The 20,642-nt window shown below is 52.1% G+C and overlaps 9 protein-coding genes across 9 annotated transcripts; 3 read left to right on the top strand and 6 right to left on the bottom strand.

The window, feature by feature from the left end:
- Positions 1 to 514: 514 nt before the first annotated feature.
- Positions 515 to 1,426, bottom strand: AYO20_06137 (hypothetical protein; the record flags this gene model as incomplete). Its single annotated transcript, XM_022644428.1, has 1 exon — positions 515 to 1,426. The coding sequence occupies one exon, from the start codon at positions 1,424 to 1,426 to the stop codon at positions 515 to 517; it is 912 nt and encodes a 303-aa protein (XP_022499519.1).
- Positions 1,427 to 2,747: 1,321 nt separating this feature from the next.
- AYO20_06136 (hypothetical protein) lies at positions 2,748 to 4,669 on the bottom strand (the record flags this gene model as incomplete). The annotated part of the gene is made up of 6 exons (XM_022644427.1): positions 2,748 to 3,471; positions 3,543 to 3,725; positions 3,825 to 3,937; positions 4,031 to 4,165; positions 4,230 to 4,434; positions 4,539 to 4,669. The coding sequence occupies 6 exons, from the start codon at positions 4,667 to 4,669 to the stop codon at positions 2,748 to 2,750; spliced, it is 1,491 nt and encodes a 496-aa protein (XP_022499518.1).
- An 851-nt stretch (positions 4,670 to 5,520) lies between these two features.
- Positions 5,521 to 7,422, bottom strand: AYO20_06135 (hypothetical protein; the record flags this gene model as incomplete). Its single annotated transcript, XM_022644426.1, has 1 exon — positions 5,521 to 7,422. One exon carries the CDS (start codon positions 7,420 to 7,422, stop codon positions 5,521 to 5,523), a length of 1,902 nt encoding a protein of 633 aa, XP_022499517.1.
- A 622-nt stretch (positions 7,423 to 8,044) lies between these two features.
- On the top strand, positions 8,045 to 9,813 carry AYO20_06134 (hypothetical protein; the record flags this gene model as incomplete). Its single annotated transcript, XM_022644425.1, has 6 exons — positions 8,045 to 8,269; positions 8,325 to 8,382; positions 8,438 to 8,501; positions 8,550 to 9,216; positions 9,270 to 9,436; positions 9,486 to 9,813. The coding sequence occupies 6 exons, from the start codon at positions 8,045 to 8,047 to the stop codon at positions 9,811 to 9,813; spliced, it is 1,509 nt and encodes a 502-aa protein (XP_022499516.1).
- A 686-nt stretch (positions 9,814 to 10,499) lies between these two features.
- AYO20_06133 (hypothetical protein) lies at positions 10,500 to 11,987 on the bottom strand (the record flags this gene model as incomplete). The annotated part of the gene is made up of 1 exon (XM_022644424.1): positions 10,500 to 11,987. One exon carries the CDS (start codon positions 11,985 to 11,987, stop codon positions 10,500 to 10,502), a length of 1,488 nt encoding a protein of 495 aa, XP_022499515.1.
- An 834-nt stretch (positions 11,988 to 12,821) lies between these two features.
- AYO20_06132 (hypothetical protein) lies at positions 12,822 to 13,850 on the bottom strand (the record flags this gene model as incomplete). The annotated part of the gene is made up of 1 exon (XM_022644423.1): positions 12,822 to 13,850. One exon carries the CDS (start codon positions 13,848 to 13,850, stop codon positions 12,822 to 12,824), a length of 1,029 nt encoding a protein of 342 aa, XP_022499514.1.
- A 221-nt stretch (positions 13,851 to 14,071) lies between these two features.
- AYO20_06131 (hypothetical protein) lies at positions 14,072 to 14,707 on the top strand (the record flags this gene model as incomplete). Its single annotated transcript, XM_022644422.1, has 1 exon — positions 14,072 to 14,707. The coding sequence occupies one exon, from the start codon at positions 14,072 to 14,074 to the stop codon at positions 14,705 to 14,707; it is 636 nt and encodes a 211-aa protein (XP_022499513.1).
- Positions 14,708 to 16,251: 1,544 nt separating this feature from the next.
- On the bottom strand, positions 16,252 to 17,178 carry AYO20_06130 (hypothetical protein; the record flags this gene model as incomplete). The annotated part of the gene is made up of 1 exon (XM_022644421.1): positions 16,252 to 17,178. One exon carries the CDS (start codon positions 17,176 to 17,178, stop codon positions 16,252 to 16,254), a length of 927 nt encoding a protein of 308 aa, XP_022499512.1.
- Positions 17,179 to 19,293: 2,115 nt separating this feature from the next.
- On the top strand, positions 19,294 to 20,364 carry AYO20_06129 (hypothetical protein; the record flags this gene model as incomplete). Its single annotated transcript, XM_022644420.1, has 1 exon — positions 19,294 to 20,364. One exon carries the CDS (start codon positions 19,294 to 19,296, stop codon positions 20,362 to 20,364), a length of 1,071 nt encoding a protein of 356 aa, XP_022499511.1.
- Positions 20,365 to 20,642: the final 278 nt, after the last annotated feature.

Here is a 20,642-nt window from a genome sequence, read left to right as displayed (position 1 = left end):
AGAGAAGACGAGTCGGGCGCTGATTTGAGAAGGGCGCAGGTCAGGCTGGAAGAGGGTCTCCCCTCCACGTGACGAAAAAGGCACCACCAGCAGCCTCACTGGCGCGTGCCGCGGAGCCTGTGGCGCCTCACTGTGGCAGATCATTAGGTGCCTTGGGTGCCCTCTGTTGGGACAGGGATCCTCGGGGCGCCCCTAAGCGAGCACCACTGGCGCACGCTGTACGAGGTACGAGGTACAGAGTTGGGCACACATCATAACTGGCACCTCTTCGCCAACAAGTGTCAAACCACTATTATTCAACTGTCTAGTATATACAGGGAGGGTTTGCTCTCTCGACGAGAATGTATTAATCGCCGCTTCAACGCCTCTGCTACATTTAGAATACAAGATACTAAATACAGAAGCCGGCGGCAGATCTGCGCTCCTAAGAGGATGGAATGGTGTTTGGGGGTTGAAATACAAGTCTTTGAGGCCGATGAGGCCGAGCAAATCTGCAACTCGGCGTCGCCAAGGGTCACGAGCTTATGATGCTGTGTCCGTCCAACGGCCCGATCGCCATCAGATCAATTCCCACAAGCTGAGCAGGAAATCGTAGCAAGGCTCTAACCCTTTCATCCTGATCGTGCATCAAGAATGTCGTGATGGCGACGCATTCATTCTTACATCTTGCACTGCTCCACCACTGATCGAGCCCAATCATCAATGCCAACCAATGGGCCAGGATCAACAGTGCTCGCTTGTCTCTGCAAAGCAACAGTTGAAGAAAGTCTCCTTCCACCGACCCGACGAATGTGACCAGCTTGTTAAAGGTGTTCATCCCCGGCTTGAGTCTTCGTATGAAGAGTAGATGCTCCAACGCCTCGTAATAAGGGTTGTTCTGAGACGACGAGTCCGGGGTAACCTCGCACAGCTCCAGAAACAAGGCATGAATATCGTCGCCAGCCTCTGCAGTCATGATTGTAGACGCGAGTTCCTTGATATCCGAGTCCGTGAAAACCGGATTCCACACAGATGCCCAAATCACTTCACCCAGCTCAGCATACAGAGCATTAAACCCATGCTGAATCGTCAACCATCTCAGACACTCACTTCGATGCTCCGCTGGAGCGTACACGAAACTCGTTCCAGGACCCGGTTGAGATTGGGGGAGCATGAATTGATGGACGCAAATCAGCATCACCGTCGATAGCAGGGCATTCATGTTGGCCTTGGTGACGCCGGTCGCCAGCTCATCGCGGAAGAGTTGCAATGCCCTCTGAAAGTGGTAGAAGTTCGTCAGCTGGTTCTGGTTATGTTGGGCCGGATGTCGAGCAGCCGGAAGAAGATGACACAGGTGTGCAGCCGAGACACCATTCACTGCGTGCATGAGGTAGGGCTTCTCGAGGGCCAGATCAAAAGCAGTGGTTCGTATGATCTCTTGTCCCATGTTGGATCCCATCGAGCAGTATGTGACGGTGCTAAAATGACTAAATGTGTGTCCCATGGAGGTCATTTGACTGGGGATTTCGAATGGAAAAGGAGAAGGCGGGTTGCGAACCAGCGTCAGGGGTACGAGAGATCTTGAGCTCGATTCTTGACTGATTGTTCTGACCAAGGATCGTGACCCATTGTTACTTGAGCAGGAAGACGTAGGAGAACCATGTTGCTGCTGCTGCTTCGGGAGGATGACAGAAGCACGGCATGGCAGTTGGGCTCCTTTGTTATAATCACAAGCAAGTCCATGGCTCTGGCACTTGAGACAACCACCATCTCTGTTCTCATCGCACTAGAGATAATGCATTAGTCCACTCACCAGGCTGTCCGCACATCCGAGTACTCGGAGAGAAAACTACCTTGATTCGTCGCTGTTTGCAGGTCCTGCAGCCGTGCCGCGACTTCTTGTGGGACCTCCTCGTATGGACTGGTGTCTTTTCTGCTTTGGACAATCTGCCGGTCCTTGATGTAGCGGATCCAAGGGTGACCCTGAACACTGACTGCATGGCCTTTCCTTGTTTCAGCGTGGTACGCTGCTGTGTGCCTGGAGGTAGGCTCTGTGCCATAGTAAATTCAACTCGATCGCCGAGTTGGCGCCAACGGTGTCGATGCAGTTGCGGGGAGAAAACTGCAAGGATGCAGAAGGGATAGAGGGAGGATTGATACGATATTTGCCCGTCTCGACGTTAGGCTGCCACATTGTCCTGGGATCGTGTCGACTCGGGCGCGAGGTAGTGGGAAAGGAAATAGACGAGTCTGACGGAGAGATCGAGATTGCCTTGAAGTCATTTCGCGCATCCGTGAGGGAGATTCATCTTTGCGGGGATTGTCAGACTTGAACTCATTTTTCGAACTTAGACTTCAGGCACTCGGGGTTTCAAAAAGGGAAATCTTCGTATTCGGATCCTGTAGTCGAATTGAGCTTCGGCTTCAACTGCTTATCCCGACAGGGTCTACTGAATCCTCCTCCTGTGGTCTATATGGGTAGGTTTGGTGCTGGAAATGCGCATGTTTCTTTTTTTCCTCCCCAGAGGGTCAAAGAGACGGATGGGGAATTGTCTACACCATAGGCAGACATTGGTACATACAATTCTACTAGGGGGTTTTCTTTTTTCACGAGCGGACAAGTTCATTGAGATCTTGCTCGTTCGAGTCATCCAGTCCAAAGATCCCTTCAACCACAGAATTTTATCGGACAGCCGGCTCCTCGACTGTCAAACCCCATCCCCCATTTCAGGTCGTATAAGGTCAGGTCGAGTCGAATCGAGTCGAGATCACTCCCAGGTCTTGCCATACTGATCAAAAGCGAACTTTCTGCCCGGATGGTCCGCTCTCAGCTTTGCATCTCCGGGGGTGCCAAACAAATTCTCCCGTGCCGTGCTCTCGTCGGGCGTCGGATAGTCCTGGTTGTATCCCCTCCTCTCCAGCTCGGGGATCAGCAGATCAACCACATCCTCCCACGCCCCGGGCACGACGACATGGCCGATGTTGAACCCGTCCACATCGCCTTCATTGAGCCACCGCTCCATCTCGTCGGCCACGGTGACGGGGCTACCCGCGATGAACGTTCCACTGCCTCCGATGGCTTGGAAATTGCCCAATTCCCGGGGGGTCCAGACCTGGCATCTCTCAGGCTTAGTCGTCAGAGCTTCGATGGCACGGTCGCTGAGGCCTTTGTATGCCGGATGATTGCGGTCCGTGGGGAATGGTTCGTCGATGGGAAACTGGCTGACGTCGATCTTGGTGATTCCGCAGAACAGGGCGAGGCCGCCCTCGGGAATGGCATATTTTCGATACTCGTCCAGCTTGGCCTGTGCTTCTTCGTCGGTCGGCGCGAGGATCGGGGTGAATTGGACGAAAAACTTCAGATCGCGAGGGTTACGGCCTTGAGTCGCTGCCAGCCGGCGTGTCTCTGTGATCTTGCCGCGCAAATATCCCGGGGTTCGTCCTCCGATGAAGATGCATTCGGCGTGTTTCGCTCCAAACGCTGCGCCTGCTCTACCCTACAGTTAGCGGGAACACGCATAGTGGCTTGATTCTGCCAAGTTTCGCAAGGTCCCAATACTCACGGTGACATGCCCGCTTGAAAGAGCACCGGTGTTCGTTGTGGTGAAGGATCGACCAAGTGAGCGCTCACACACTTGAAGAAGCGGCCTCGATGCTCTATCTTCCGGACCTTGGACGGGTCGGTGTATGTCGCATTTGCAGAGTCTTGCACAACGGCGTCATCAGCCCAAGAACCCTCCCAAAGCCTGTCTCAATGTTTAGTTAACAGGCCTACAGTTTATACCCAACCATCGACATGGAGAGCTGACCACATCAGAGTCCGATAGAGAGAGGCCTGGACTTACTTGTACATGAGGTTCAGATACTCCTCGGCCATTTCGTAGCGCAGATCATGCTCGGGCAGTTGCTCCAGGCCCACAGCCCGGGCAGCGTTGTCCGACCATGAGGTCACAATGTTCTATACGCACCACACGGTCAGTCAGTTGGTTCATGCCAACGCAGAACTGACCTGGGTTCGGATCGGGTCGAAGCATTCCCAATGACTACTCACCCAGGCAATGCGGCCCTTGGTCACATGGTCCAAGGTGGAAAAGCGTTTGGCCAGAAGAAAAGGCGGTTCAAAAGTCGTACACGAAGTCACGCCAAAAGCCACATTTTTCGTGACTGCTGCCATGGCCGAAATGATCTGTCGCGTGTAAGTGTCACAGAACTATTTCCAAGATGCGAATTTCTTGGATTGATCAACCTACCACGAAAGGATCATACATCGGCCACTGGGTGCCCGCTCGAATGGCCGGCGCATGACTCCCGCCAAAGACATCGTGCGATCCGAAATTGTCGGCGAGAAAGAGGGCGTTGAATTTGCCCCGGTCGAGCAGTTTGGCGAGGTTGATCCAGTAGTCCAGACGGTTCTTGTACTTGGACTTGTCGACCGGGTTGCGCCATTGTCCTGGGCTTTGACGATGATTGTGATTGTCAGTTGATGTCTTCATATTCGCGCAGAGTGCAGAGATCGTCGTGTTCAATGTTTGAAAGCAGCGCACTTCACTGGAACTCACCTGATGTGGCCAATCCCATTCATGTCAAAGGCATTGAGCAAAATGCGCTTTTTCGGCTGAGGAGGAGGAGGAGGAGCATCGTCGACAATCGCGATCCTCGCCTGCTTGTTGTTCTCGCCGTCGTTGCTCATCTTGCCTCAATCTTGGTAGCCCTCTAAATGTCTCGTTGAAGATTGGGAGCGAAACGCACCTTTTGAGAAAATCAGTCTGCCACAACCACCCTATATTCTCTGTGCGCTCCCTCCCTCTCTCCCCTTCCCCCTTTGGTTCTTGGCCACCTTGCCGCACAGCCAGCCTTGCGATCCCAATCAGCCTTTGACCAGTCCACCCGGGGCGGATATAGCGCAGATAGCTGCCGTCTCCGATGTCGCCTTTGCGACCCGGTTTATCGTTGTTACCATCCAGAACGATAATGATGCGATCAAACCTAGTTGACGACCGGTATGAATATCTCTTTGCGCCAAGTATCATGGTCCATGGTCGAGGACCCATGGTGGGGACGACGTTATCTGGGGACCCATGAAGTTGAAGACAATGGCCTAATCGGGAATACTTCGCTCTGGGTCTGTCACGCAATTCCAACGTCTGAAGTCGACACACCTGCCAAGGGAGGAGGTTGACAGTGCTTTCAACCACTGATGTTCCGTCGAGCACATCAGGACATGATTCTTCTATCTGCACAGAGACACCATCGTCTGACTCGTAACCAAGCTTGAGCAAAACGTGGCCGGTAAATCTTGCACTGCCAAGCGACAACAAGAAAACAGCAAGCAAACAGCAAGCACCAAGGTCTACGGTAGACTTTGTCGACAGTTTGTGACGGCGGTTTGACTTCCTTCTGATGAAAGCAAGTTCATAGCGTTGCCCTTTTTCGGTGCCTCCGCCAGCCGTCTATTACCGGCGCTCATCGTTGCATCAATTATAGAGGAGAAAGGAATAATAAACATCATTCTCTAAAAAGAAAAAAAAAACCTTCCTGGTCTCAGACCAAGTCCTCGTGCAAGCGTCTGAGGTCTACTTTTCCCACCTCTTTCAGGTAGTATGTTACTGCGTCAAGGTCGTTGGCCTCGTCGAGGACCGACCTCCCATCACCCCAGAACCCGAGGAACCGGTTCTTCGCAGCCTTGCCAGCCACGCTAACCACATCCCCACCACTCTCGGTACCGTGTTGGTCCTCGCTTCCTATGCGAGCACCACCTAGGGTCTCAAAGGCAAAATCTTCCCACCTGGGCTCGGCGAGAACCTCGAGCCTTTGTCTGGTTGTTCCGGGAAACCCAATGACATTCCTCGCCCTGCCGGTGTGGCCCCCGAGTTTGAAATAGCTCCGGCACCCGTCGTTGACAACTGAGTCTTTGAAATATCGGTCGACCACCTCGCTAAACTCGCTTGCGGCGGCCAGAGTGGGACTCACGGTCGCGTACTGGTGTCGTTGTATTTTACGGATCACCTTGGCAATGTATGTTGCAGAGATTTCGCACTGGTAGGGCACAGAACCCCCGAACGCATTGCCTTGAGCCTGTAGCACGAAAAAGTAGTTTGGAGTCTGTGGTGCCATGGCGCCCATGTATGTCTCGGGATATCCCACTTTGCCACCGGGACGCCAAATCTGAGACAGGTCATCGCCGTCCTTGTTGATGGTTGGGAAGCGAGGATAGAATCCGTTCTGGAAGCCCGTGGCAAGGATGATCACATCCACGTTTCGGACGCTACCATCGCCAGTCTTCAACCCGTGCTCTGTGACCTCGATGATATTGTCGTCGATGAATTCAACCTTGGGCCCGATAATGGCCTCGAGATAACCCGGTGCAGGGGTGAGCCGCTTGCAACCGGGCGCATAATCCGGAGTCAGTCGAGCCAGCCATTCTTTGTCACCATGGAGACGCTGCAACATGGTCGAGAGAAGGCTCTCACGCAGTTTGTTGTTCGCTTCAGTGCCCAGCTTCCCGAACTGGTTGTTAACCGCGCCGTAATGTTGTTTGTCGAGTCCCTTGCGGTAAGCCAGGTATGCGGCTGGGTTTTCCCGAAATGTCTTCTTTTCGTCTTCGCTGTAGACGAGACCCCCCGGAATTTCAGCTGAAGCTTCTAGCAGGCCTTGACGAAACGTCGGGCTGACATAGGTTTTGGAACGGACATAGTGGTCAATGTGGGCAACTTGGGACACAATGTTGGGCAAAATCTGCTGACCAGATGCCCCATTCCCGATGATGGCAACTTTCTTGTTGTCCAGAACGATGCTTGGATCCCATCTGGCGGTATGCACGACCTTGCCTTTGAACGTCGCCAGATCCTTGATGTCGGGATAGTGAGGCTCATTGACTCTTCCAGGAGCCGAGATCAAGAAATCGGCACGGTTCCTGAAGACCTCGCCAGTCAAGAGGTTTCGTACTTCAACGTCCCACTCTCGTGTGTCTGCGATCCATCGAGCAGACAAAACTTCATGCGATAGCCGAAGATTTGGCTTCACTCCATAGTCTTCGACCACTCGGGCATAGTACTCCTGGATCTCACTGCCTTTGGAATAGTACTCGCTCCAGTCAGTGTTGGGCGCAAAGGTGAGTTGATACACGTGGGATGGCACGTCGCATCTGACACCAGGATAAGTGTTTTCAGCCCAAGTGCCTCCAACCTTGCTGTTCCTGTCGTATACGGTGTACGTCAGATTGTCGACTTTGTGGGAGAGCAAAACTGCTGTTGCAATTCCGCCGATTCCTGCACCGACGATGATGGCGCTAACCGGTCTGCTCGACTGGGATCGACCTGGCGGCACAGGAATGTCCTCATCAGGCGTGGTAATTGCACTTTGCGGGCCTCCTGTCTCTCCATCAGAATCATCGGTTACTACTGGAGTGGGCAGTCTCGAGCTATTTTCAGACAAGAGAGCCATGTTGGTAGAGGACAATGACCCCAAGGGTTATCGAGTAAACTTGTCAATTGGACAAACCGTCGGGGTTCATTCGCGACCCTATAGATAATGTCTTTTGGAGCAAGTATTCTGAAGATCTTTGTACAAAGAAATCCACCGCCCTCGCGTGCTGGATCTATAAAACCCGCCCATGCGTTCTTGGCCGGCCTCGAACATTGTAGCGCGTTTCGGACCATACCAGCGGGTCGTTTTGCCAGGGAGGAAAGGGATGTGGTCCACAACTTGTCAATAACGGTGCGCGGTACGATTCTTGGATGGCGTGCTCGCCTATATGATTCCGATCATCGGATACAATAGATAAGTCTTCAACGGTCGGATTGGGCATGCCGTGTGAGGCCAAAAAGAAAAAAAACCACAACAAAAAAAGAGTTCGACGAGGCAGATGTCGTGATTCCATGGCATGTAGATAGCGCAAACTGAAGTTGAGGCTTGCGAACCCAGACGACTGGATTTCCCCATGACCGAAGATTTAAAAAGGTATTTAGAGAGCACTCCATGCCCCCTGTTCACTGCAAGACGCTTTCTGGCAAGCGGATAGATAGTTTTGACTTGAAGAAACAAAATCTACCACATCCATAGAGCCATGTCGAAGCAGCAGGAAGACGTCGTGATTACCGCTGTGGCGGGTTCGGAGGTCCTCAGCGACTCCAAAGAAGAACTTCCGTTGACCTCTGAGAAAGCAAACGCTCACCCGGCCCAGGATAGAGGTTTTCTTGCCTGGTTCGACAAGAATGATGGACCAGTGGAGCGCCGCTTGGTCCTGAAGCTTGACTTTACCATTCTCTCGTTTGCCTGCATGGGTTTCTGGGTGCGCATATCCCAGTCGTCCGTTTGTGTCTTGAGGCAAGCTGACATGTCATTAGGTCATGTACATTGATCGCGGCATCCTCGCCAATGCTTATGTTAGCGGGATGAGAGAAGGTATGAGATGATCTGGCATTGTGTGTTTGGGGACATGGACTGATATCGCCAACAGACCTCAAACTACTCCGGAACGAATACGTCCAGCTGCAGTCTGTGTTCACTGTGGGATATGCAGTGTATGTCATCGTCCAGGGATATCGACTTCGTACTGACCATGCGCCTAGTTCCATGATTCCATCGACGCTGCTCGTAACCAAGATCCCCGCTCATATCGTGCTCCCGACCTCAACCTTCCTCTGGGGCCTTTTCACAATGCTTTGTTTCTGGGCCAAAAGTTTCGGTCAGTTGGCGGCGTACCGACTCATCATCGGTCTCTGCGAAGGACCCTTTTTCTGTTCGATTCATTATGTCCTTGGGAGTTGGTACCGACCAGACGAGATTGTGCGTCGAGCTGGTATTTTCTACATGTCATCTGGCGTCGGAACCGTGTCGACGGGTGTTCTCGCTGCGCGAATCTATCGCAATCTCGACGGCAGCCTTGGACACGCGGGATGGAGGTGGATGTTCCTGATCGGATCCCTGTGCACCTTTCCCATCGCCCTCTGGGGGGCAACTTTCTTCCCGGGTGCGCTTAGGACCTCGAAGAGATGGTTCCTTACCGAGGAAGAGCACGCTCTTGCGCTGGAGAGAATGCGCTTGGTGGGTCGCAAGTCCCCGCAAGGCTTGCCGTTTTCTTTCTCATCGGTCAAGAGGTTCTTTGGTCGATGGCATTTCTGGGTTCTCGTGCCTTGGAACATCATCTGGATTCTCGGCATGGGCTGGTGGCAACAACACATTCTGTGGCTCAGAGCGCAGCCGCAGTACGACACCTTCCAGGTGAACAACTATACAGTCAGTCATCCTCCATTGTACATCGAGTGTACCTCACTGACGCTCCGATCTAGGCCATCAGCCCAAGTTTGGGCGTCGTCTTCATCTTTACCTTTTCGTGGGTGGTCGACAAATGGGGTGATCGGGCCAAGATCCCTTTGTTCGGCTTCGTCACGTTCATGACATTCATCGCTGCCTTGGGCTTTGTCCTGTACGACCAGTCATCGTTCGCCTGGAAATGGTAAAGTCTCCCAGTCAAGGTTCGTAAGATTAAGCTGACATGGTGCTAGGTTTGCCGTGGCCATTGGTTATATGCTTGTATCTCTGTCACCAGTCATATATTCGCATGCCAACCTGGTGTGCGCAGGTGATGCAGAAGAGCGAGCCTTTATCATCAGCTCCATGCTCGCCACTGGGACGGCCTTCAACTCTTGGGTTCCAATTCTCGCCTGGCCAACCGTGGAGGCACCCAGATTCCACAAAGGGTACATCTTGACCATCACCTTGCAGCCAATTTACTTCCTGTTCAGTGTCTTTGTCTTCATCTTCTCTCGAAGGATGATGAGAAAGGAGAAGGCTCTCAGGGAGGCGGCTGAGGCACAGCAGCCGGTGGCATGAACATCCCGCACTCGACTGATTGGTTTGAGGACCTATTGGAGAAGTGCCTCGTTTGGGAGAGGGCGTGGACTTGGGTGGTGGGCATGGTCATGAAGATGGGAATGAGTGTGTTGGTCGGCCATAGTGTCGGTCTCAAGACGTTCTCTGTCGTACGTATCAAGCTGCTACGTCCTCCGAGTGAGTTGGACAATGTTGAAATAATGAGGGGTCGTCTCAGTCACTCGGTTGTAGGTCGGCGGGCTATTTCCATGCGGCACTTGGATCGACTGCGGCTCTGGGCAAGGTCAGCGAAGGACCACGGTGGTTCCTATGGTTACAAGCAGTTGTTGAGGGGTAGAGATGCAAGGTGGTTCAACGACTATTGGCAAGTCGTCCAGCAGTAGCATGGCGGGGTCCATAGAAGAGAGGAAAGAGATCTCTGCTCAACACAATGAATGGTAGGTGAGAGGTAGCATTGGGCTACAGTACTCGGTAGTGGTAGGTGTGGTCAGTTGGAGCACGGCGGCGAAAACAAGGAGAGCATGTCCAACTCGGCCCATGCTGAAAGCAAAAGTTATTACACCAGGCTCAACACCAACCAAAATTGTAAAGCCGGTCCAGAATCAATGCATCGCTAGAGGACAGCCACGCTATGCTTCACCAACACCCCGTTGCGAGCTACCTAAATGCTCGTACTGTCAACTGTATCAACCCAAGCGACAACCATCACTGGCCCTGGTGAATGCGCCCTGGAAGAAGTCTAGCATGGCAAAATAATGAAAGATGATGCCCAGGACCACAGCAACATGCCAGATATTGTGACTGCATCCAATGTAGTCGAACGTTCCAGGCCACCACTTTTCAGGTACTTGGCTTGCGTAGATGAGAGCTCCTGTGAAATACACCATGATACTTTTGGCAACGGGAGCGTAAAAATAGAAAGTCCAGGCAGCTCCTCGCGTATAGTTCAGTTGTAACACCGGCGCAAAGCCAACCACGACAAAGGTGACAAAAAATGCCACCCGGAACCAAGCCATATCGGCTCGATTGAAACTCTCCCGCCACGGCAGGATCGCTCCGGCTATTCCCAATGCCGTGGTCAGACTCATATAAATCGCTCGCGAGATGGGTTCGCAGTAAAAGGCTGTCCACTCAGTGCTAAGGATGCTCGCCGCCACCAGCAGGGAAATGCCAGTATAGTCGACACAAGCGAAACGATCGAACAAACGCTTGTCCGAGATGCTGTTCATAGTGTGCCACATGGTGGAGCAGATCATGCACTTGCAGGCAGCGGCGAAGAAACAGGCCGCAATCAGGACGTCCATTTTGGTGGACAGAGGAAATGTTGATGACGAAGGATAGTAGTAAAAAGCCACAGTAAGAACAATGAGCAAGCCGATGGTGTGTGACCAAATGTTCACCATCTCATTGTGTGCGTGAAACATAGTGGTGAGACACTCGAGCTGTGTCTTGTTGAATCGGTAGCCCTTGAGGATGTGGGGATTATTCCTCCAGGGCGTGGGAAGATCTTCGTAATGGATCAGCCTGGTCTCGGCAGCTCGGGTCAATGCGTGAGAGACGGAGTCGGCGAGCAAATCTCTCGCCCGAAAAGCTTTGTCGAGACCGTCTTCCAGTATCTCCCGGGTAGCATTGAGGGAGTCGTCGACCTTCTTCCATCCTGAATCAATAAATTGCTTCTTCCTTTCAAGCATCCCTGACTCGAGCTCCAAGAGAAAGGATTCCATAACCCGCATGCCCTCTTGTGCTTTGTGTTCCAGACTTTCTCGAGACGGCATAAAGTCGTTGTACCTGGTCTCCAGAGTATCGACCAGAATCAGGGCCCGATGTCTCGCAGCACCCCATAGTAGTTCACCAGATAAAGTAGGAGCACATGAATCTCGTACATCACTTAGAGCTTGGTAGGCTCGCTCCAATTGAGCATCAAAATGTAGAAGGCTCTCTTGGCGGTACTTTTCTAGTCTGTCCAGCCTACTTTTCAGCTCGCTTAGAAACAAATCGACTCGGACGAAGATCGCATCGGCGTTGCAGATGCTCGACTGCCGTCGTCGGGGAAGGGTGTTATAAGAATGACGGCGGCCTCGGGGCAGGAGCCGAGTGCGTTCATCGTCTCTCGCAGGACTGGACTCGCGGCTAGAAGAGGACTCGAATGTGACTGTTTGAGTTGCACAGGTCATATTCGTGAGATCTGCAGCATGCGGCAGCTTAAGCGGACGGCGGGGGGAGCAATAAAGACAGCCAGGAGGTCGAACGCTCAACTAAAAGCGGGTTCGGCGTCTGACAGCAAGCTGCTGAGTGGCGCAGTCGATATGTCGCGAGAAGTAATGGGAGTGATATAGGAGGTGAGAAAACAGTCTGAACGAGGGGAGAAAGGTAGAGAACGGTAAGGACTGGCTCTGAAGGGAAAGAATGAACACTATGACTATTTAGATACCATGCCAACGTCAGTTTCTCGAGGTGGGGATTTGGTGAATTGGTTGAAGAGAGTGGCAACAGGGAAACAGACAAGGTTCGAAGGCAGTGAGGAAGAAGTGCAGGAAAAGCGAGGCGCATGATGACCAAGAGAGTCATTTGATCCAATATATGAGCATTTTTGGGGTCTGGTCGCCTCAAAATTAGCTCACACCTTGTTCAAATGACCGTCTGACAGATGCATTGACCCGCCCAGCTTGGAGTGCCACGAGGTGCTTGGCCTCGTTGGGTACAAAACACCACTTCAGCATCTTCACATGCAATGCTCTCCCTATCCAATTGGCTGCGTTACTCTATCATCCCCTGCATCTCTGAATGTACACTGGCTGATTTTGGGTTGAAACTATGCATTCCATCACTGGACATGTGCTTCGCTTTTCGGAACCAGTGCGACATTGTTGCTCCTTGGCTGCCTTTTCCACCTCCATGGTGCACCCACGCCTCCCACTCAAATTCCGGATTGGTTAACTTGGTGCATTGGCTTTGATGTGCGCAAAATGTGCCGGGCAGACTCTGGTTCCTGAAGACGCTGCTTGCTCTCAAGTACACTCCTTCTTTCGAAACCGTCCTTGAATCCAGCATCGGTACATTTTGATGCGCCGTTGACGGTTGACGATTAGTCGACGATCCACATCCAGATTGCATATGTCGAAGGCTCCACCCCAGATCGTTTCCAGTTCCTCCTTTTCGAAGAAATATACTCTGGTGCCGTCTCCACGAACATAGAAATTATCCTCCATCCATCTACCAGCCTTGAAGCGTACTTGTGCGAGATCTCCGCGGCCATAGTCTCTGAACAATACTTCCCCTCCTGGCTTGAGCACTCGCTGAATGTTGACCAGAGCCTGTTGCCACTGCCTCGGATTCAAGGCCGAGAAGATGAAGATCATGATCACCACGTCCACGCTCCCTTCGTCTACACCTGGCGGCAGGGTTTCATCGGCTACATCCCAGACCTCAGCCACCATGACACCGTTTGACTCTGCGTATTCGTTTGCGCTCCTCATTGTTTCGACCGCCTTTTTGCTGAAGTCCACCGCAAATAGCTTCAAGTCCGGGTTTTCATTCAGTCTCAGGATTGGAAACGCCGTGTTTCCCGCTCCCGCGCCGATTTCGAGAACTACTTTCTTACCAGCATCTGGCTTCGTAACCTCGCCCAGGACAGGAAATTCTTGAACAAGCCACTTTCGGTCCTTGAAGAATGTGCTTGTCTTTTGCTTGTAGAACAGGTCCCACCATTTCTCAGGGCGTTCGTTGAAGCGTGCCCTGTCAAAGTCCGAGACAGGAGAAGCGCGTTGCGCAGCATATTGGGTCTCGCAGTACTCGTAATGGGCCGTGTCAGGCTCCACATGATCCCATGCATTGTAGGCAAAGACATCATCGTCCTCGGACAAAAATCGCTGTCCGAACTGGAAAGGTTGTGATTGTTTCGCATTCGTCGCAGGGTCATGCGACAGGTGAGGTGGGATTGTCTCCGCGGCAGATTTTCCCTCGGTGACATTTTTGTCATGAAAGGTTCCAAGATCGAGTGACGAGATCGCCTCTTCAATCCCCCTATCGGGCGCCATCTTTTGGAGGGTGCTGAATATTAGGAAAGGGTTGTGACAAAAAGTTGTTTGACAGAAATATCAAACTTGCGGTGCGGAGAAAGTTCAACTCCGATTGGCCAGGAATTTCACCTGCCAAACACGACCCTGTCAACCACCACTGCGCCTTATTCTCGTCTTTATCGTCCTTGTAAATCCCTTCTGAACTCGTTAGAGAGAGAGAGGATATCGAACCGCCCAGAATGGCCATTGACGATCTAATAACAGATCCCTCCCTGCAGCCGTTGCTGCAAACATCCCACGCGACTCTAGCGCAGACACTTTCCGTCTTGACCTGGTTAGAGGAACACGCGGCGACCTCAACCCCTACACTTGAGCAAAAGCTTGAGCTGGCGCAACAACACAAGATCCTGAACGCGTACCTGGCCAAGCTACGAGGTCAGCATCGACAGGCTGCCTTCGGTGTTCGGGCGACCAAGCAGGAGACGGCAGAGGCCAGACAGGAAGTGGACCGACTACTGTTGCAGCTCCAGAATCTGTACTATGAACAAAGACATCTGCTCGGCGAGATTGGCACTTGCGAGGCGTACGACCATCTCTACATGCACCTCCCGCTCCATCCCTTGGACGAATACATCGCAATGTTCCCCGACCAGGCAGACCTCCCGGAACAGGAGTTGATGCCGTTGAGGATCGAATATGAAAAGCAGGAGCGGGAGAAGATGGAGCAGAAGAGGTTGGAGCTAGTCAAGATCAAGGATTCCCTGGCCAAGGAAAATACCAGGAAGAAAGATGAGCTGAAGAAGATGGACGAGAAACTGGAGGCCATGATCGATGGTCTCAAACCCCTGGAAGAAGCGCTGCAGAAAGAACTGTAAAAAGGGACACCCATAACACCCATCACTGCAGTCAGTACGACGCTTAAGATATCTACCGAGGTTCCAAACCCTCACTACTCGACGATGGAGGACTAGTCTTGTGGCTTTGGTCAACTTCGGAACAAAACCTCATTGCAGACACACTGGTACAGTCGCAACAGAGCTCGCTATTGCGTCTTGCGCGACAAGTTGTCTATCGACTGCGCTGCCAAGGACCTTTATTTTTGCTCTCCTTGGGCCATGGTTTGTGTCTCATTCTACCGTTGCGGACTACTTTCAATACCGTCCTCAATCGGTGTCACTCGGAGACATAAGTGGTGCGCGCAATCAGCAGATTTTGCGTACTTTTACATGTCCAACTAGCGGCAGCGAGCAAAGGCAGCATCAATATCACCAGTCCTCACAAGGCCTCCACAATTGTGGCGGAAATTCTTAATGAGCGCCCTGCCTTAACCCGAATGGGATAAGAGCACCTTCAAGCGACTCCCGCCTGGTCGGGTACAGGACAACTCGTGACCTGCTTGCTGCTGTTGTGAACCTATGAGCAGAATCTTGGACCGTCAGCTTTATAATGAATGCTCAGATATTTTCATGCGGTGACTCAGATCGGAGAACTGTTTGGCTCAGGAATCTTCCGCTTCCAGTCTCGATCTGGTAGGAGGTCATTTTGTGAGACAAAGTGCTCAATCCTTCGCGGCGAGCCGATGTCAAAAACAAGTAGTACAGTGACGAGGAATAGCATTAAGGAGTGATTCACTATTGACATAAAGGTAACTAACTATCATATCGATAGTATTAGCTGTATCTGATCTGACCGCCACCTCGTCACTATTGAGTAACTACTTTGAATCCTCAGACGACTACTCACTGTCTATCGGACTGTGCCATTTATTCCTTCCAGAGGTTGGGCGGTACGCTGCATGGTCTCCTCTGATTTCCAGAGGCACGAGAAATTTCAAAGGCCATTTACAATACTTGAATGGCCGTGCCGATTCTACACGCAAAGTGTGGACCTTCTGGCGGCTGCTGGGCTTGTCCTGTAACAGTAGTCACTCGGCAGGCGGTACATGCGATGGGAGAACAGCTCACCTCATGACCTACCGGTCACTCACCGTTGTCCCGACAGACCTAGTGCTTTGGGTGAAGACATTAACAGGCAGAAAGACCCGCTCGGCATACCGACGCGTTGCAGATGCTGTCCAGGCACCAACGCCGGACTTTCCTGTGATTATTCCAGATGGTGGAAATACTTCGGTGGGGAACGGAAAACGGCAGGGTGGATATCTTCGCTCCATTGCAGTTGGCGACAGTGGCAGTTGAGGATGCAACTTCACTAGGAGTCCCCGTGTCAATGAGGCAGCCCATGTTACGAGTCATTCGAGAGGAGAATTCCATTACGGACCTTTGAGCCTACTTGGTCGTGGTAGCGTATCTCATTCTTGTCCCATCTTGTCAGTTGTTCGGTGTTGGCACAAGTGCATCAGACCTGTGGGATCTGGTCAGAATCGCCCGATGGAGAGAGCTGCCATGCCTTGCTCGGTGGTTTATCTGGATAATAGGGACACTCTGAACCCAATCCGGGGGAAGTGGACAGTCAGCGTTCCTGCGTCAGCATCGCGACGTTCGATTGCAACCTCTGCGACGGTTAACTTGACAAGTCGTCCCACAACTGGCTCACACCCATAGTCCGTTGGGGTGACCGCCACCACCGCACCGGCTGCGAAGCCCAACGCGTCGGCATCATCAACCTCCGTCACCGGTGTTGATGTGCTCGCCCGGGCCAGCTTGATTGCATCTTCCGCAGTGATTTCACTCGTAGTCCCAGATCCAAAACTCTTTATCCTTGTTTCCCACGACACCACATGAGGAAAGGGTGATAGATCTGACTCTGCGAACGGTAGATTCGAGCGTACGGTCCAAATGCTGCTGTAAACTTGGAAATCTGCCATGCTAGGCTGCACTCCAAACCAGAAGGCTCGTCCATCCGAGAGGTGTTGCTCAACAATGTCGAGGTGGGCGCGCAGCTGAGTACGTAGGTGCGGTATATCATTCTGTAGACCGTCCACATTCAGAGTACTCCCAAAGAAGGACCGGCGGTCGTCAATCAACGACTGCGGCATAAGATGTTTGTTCACACCTATTGCCAGGCCGGAAGCCGTCATGTGGAAGTCTTGATCGGTCCAAGCTGAGAGAGCCATGCACGATGCTCGACTGTTGTTCGGGAAGATTGTAGGCGTTGGATACCGTCGCTCGAGCTCCAGGGCAATGAGCCGTGAATCACAGTAGATGTCGTTCCCAATCTGCATCACGGGAGTCTTGCGATAGCCTCCAGTCAAGGCCTTCAATCTGGGCTTCGGCATCACCAGCTCGGCATCGACGCCTTGCCATGTTAAACCCTTCAGTCCGAGTATAAGGCGGATGCGTTCGGCGAAAGGGGAAGCTGCAAAATGATGCAGAATGATGCTGGGCATAATGGATGACCTGGGGTGGCTTGGTGTGAAGAAGGCTGTGGCATGGAGTGAGTTACATGGGCACTACTCGGTAAATGGGCTTGATGGGCTGTGTCAGTTAGTCTTATTATATCCATTCGTCATTTCAAAGCTTGGCTGGCAGCCTGATGCCTGCCTGTCTGCCTGTCTGCCTCCCTGCCACGCTCCTTAAGGCTCCCACTTCTCACATAGTCTTCACCAATCCGTCTGCCACATCTTCAATGCGAGATTCTGTCGATGCCACTGTAAATACCTAGTTGCACACCGATCAACAGAGCCATGGTTATCATGGCGTCTTTGTTTTCTTGCTGCACCTCTAGCGACCGTCCAAGCAAACCTGAGGCTCCCGCCTATCATACCCGCATCGTCACCGTCACCTCTGGACAGCCTCATCGCTACAGATGTCCCCTTACGCAGCCCCCGAGCTGTTATCACGACAGTCCTCCGCAGTATGAAGAGATCGTTCAGTACCCTTTGACGAACGTAGACAAGAAAACCATTCCCATCGAGTTTCAGGTAACCGTGGATGACGAAGATCTGCCTCCGCCTGTATCAGCAGTATCACCTCGCTCTTCTATTGTCTCGATACCTTCCACCCGATTGACTGACCTGACCGCGGCACGGACCGGAGAGACAACTCACCAAAGTGGAAGAGAAAGCCTTGAGCGTGTTTGGACTCGAACTAGTCTCCCTGCGTACTCAGACAGGAGTTCAAGCCCGGCGGCTTTTTCGGTGGCAGCAGGAGAGGATAGTCGAGACATAGTATGGCAACACCCTGTCATGACGAGCAATTGGTTCGAAGTACTGCGGCAAGAAACGCAGACTACGCAAAGCAGGAACAACAACAGACCAAGCGGTGAAAACAGGGCAATGCGTCCAGGATTTGGATAATGCATTCTGCAGTTGGTTGACAATTACAACAGCCAAACCACACTCTCTAATGATATGACACGGAACCTCTGCGACCGTCCAAAAGACACAATAAAGTCCCAAGGCCATGCGTCTGCACGAACCTAGGCTTGCGATCCAAGGCCCTCACTGCTCAAGGAGGGAGGTCGATCTCAGGGCGTTGCCAGGACTAGCCACCTCGGTGTTGTCACTAGTGCCTATCCCACTACAATGCACATCAAGGTCGAGGACACGGTGGTGCAGAATGCAGATTTGGTGGTCGACTACCCGGTCAATTATTCACAGTGAACTTCATGGACGGGCTCGGGACAATGGCTGAGAAGCCGCACTTTCAACAGAATTTTCAGTCTCAGATAAGTACCTGAAACTGGCGGTGTCGAGGACGCATCTCAGCCTTCCTAGTCGACACGACGACACAATTCTCGAGACTGAGACCGATAGCAGACGCAGCCAAATGTGGTGATAGATCAGATAGTGCAGCAAACGTGGTCTCAGATGATGCAGAGGAAAGGGAGAAAATCCGCACGACCGTCGTTACTTTCGCCTTTTACATAGAAGATATATCTATACCTGAAGGCCCAACCTCGCAATAATGAAAACGCTCTTGTTTCGATGATCCACAAGCAGCGACTACTGCCCACACAATCATCCTGAACATGATCATCCTACACATGGCTGATCAACAATCTGGGCCTCTACTAAGCAACGTGGAAACGACTCCTGGGTCGAGGCTCAACTACCGAGCACCAGAGCAAGAAACCTGGGAGGGATGACGTAGGATGCTTGGTTCCCAGTTTCCCCAGGATCGCTACACATCGGGGTATCCCAGCGAAGCGACAAAACGGAACTCGGATGATCCAATAAGATAGAAACGCACACTCGCCGTCTGGTGCCGTCGCCAAGAAGATCCCGCCTGAACGGCCTTCGCGGGGTCTGGGTATTGATCGACATGATGGTTGATCTTTAGTCGCATTTTTCAGTCGTCGTCGGCTCCCTCTCCCAACATGTGGAGAGAAGCTTCAAACAACGTCGTTCTCTGCGTCTTTCCAGACTGCGTGCATGGTACGCTGTCAAATGGCTCAGTGACACTAGGACTGACGAGTGATCCCGTGCCGGACGGATTGGAGACATCTATGGGCCGGGAAACCTCGAGGCATTCCTTCCCCTGGGTTGAACCCCTTCTACAAAATGGCGTCGAATTCCAGTGCCTCCTCGAGCTCCTTTTCGTCAGCAGCAGAAGGAATTACGGGGGGCTACACCGGCGACAGTCTCACCATCAAAGTCATGATCGCGTTCTTCCTCGGTCTATCGCTGTATAACGCTCTCGAGTTGCAGGTACTCATATTTGGTACCTTTAAAAAGTTCAAGGGCCTTTATTTCTGGAGCCTGGTCGTTTCCAGCTTGGGCATCGTGCCTTACTCAATAGGCTTCATCTTCAAATACTTCTCGATCCTCATGAGCGCGAAGTGGTTCTCCCTGCTGCTATTGAGTATTGGCTGGTATCCTATGATTACAGGACAAGCAGTTGTTCTGTATTCAAGACTCCACTTGTTGTTGACAGGCGAAAGAAGAGACAAGATCCTGAAGTGGACGAAGTGGATGATTATCGTCAATGCGATTGTTCTGCATATACCGACAACGGTTCTGACCATCGGATCCAACAGTGACACGCATACCCGTGCCTTTGTGGACGGATACAATGTTATGGAGAAGGTCCAGATGTGTGGCTTCTTTCTCCAAGAAGTTATTCTGTCGTCGATCTATATTATCGAGGCTATTCGCACACTTCGCTCCTCGGTGCAAACAAATACCAAGAGACTCATGTATCAACTGTTGGCGATCAACGTCTTAATCATCACGCTGGACCTGGGCTTACTGGGGCTGGAATGTGCCTCGCTGTATATCCTCGAAACAATCACAAAACCGGCCTTTTACTCGATCAAACTTAAGCTGGAATTTGCCATTCTTGGGAAACTGGTCGATTTTGTCGGTGGAAGGAACTCATCACTTCCGTTTACACGAGATGAGAAGCGAACCTCTTCGGCTCTGACTGGAGGCACCGACATATCCGAGTTCGTGGACCTCACAAAGGTCGGCACTGATGTGACAAGGATATCTCAGCGAAAGTGGCCGACCACTGGGAACAGGGCTGATACCAGAAACCGGGACTTCGATATGGAGATCGCGAGACTGGAGCACGTGGAGACGCTTCCGTCAGAGGCAAGGATACCCAACGGAGAGTTGGGGCTCGCAAGGTAGTAAGAGACTGAAAGCTTGAGCCAGAGCTTTGATGTGGTAGACACTCTTCGGCACAATCAAGGATATCAGACGCCTACCAAGATGTCATTGCGTATGTCAGGTCTTTGTTGTCCGGAAAGACAGGCTGAAGATGGCTATTACACTTCTCGCGTAGAGGTATATTCCTCACGAGCGAGTGTTTGGCTGTTTGGCTGTTTGGCCGCTCCACACCTGAGCACCAGAACTGGGTCGAGCTCAGGGGTTGGTCGATATGTCCCGCAACGGTGATGGCACTCATC

The sequence above is a fragment of the Fonsecaea nubica genome, assembly GCF_001646965.1.
Source record: "Fonsecaea nubica strain CBS 269.64 chromosome Unknown Scaff38, whole genome shotgun sequence".
In the NCBI taxonomy this organism is placed as follows: domain Eukaryota; kingdom Fungi; phylum Ascomycota; class Eurotiomycetes; order Chaetothyriales; family Herpotrichiellaceae; genus Fonsecaea; species Fonsecaea nubica.
The sequence above is the reverse complement of the archived record's forward strand: the minus strand, read 5'-3'. Positions and strand labels throughout refer to the sequence as shown.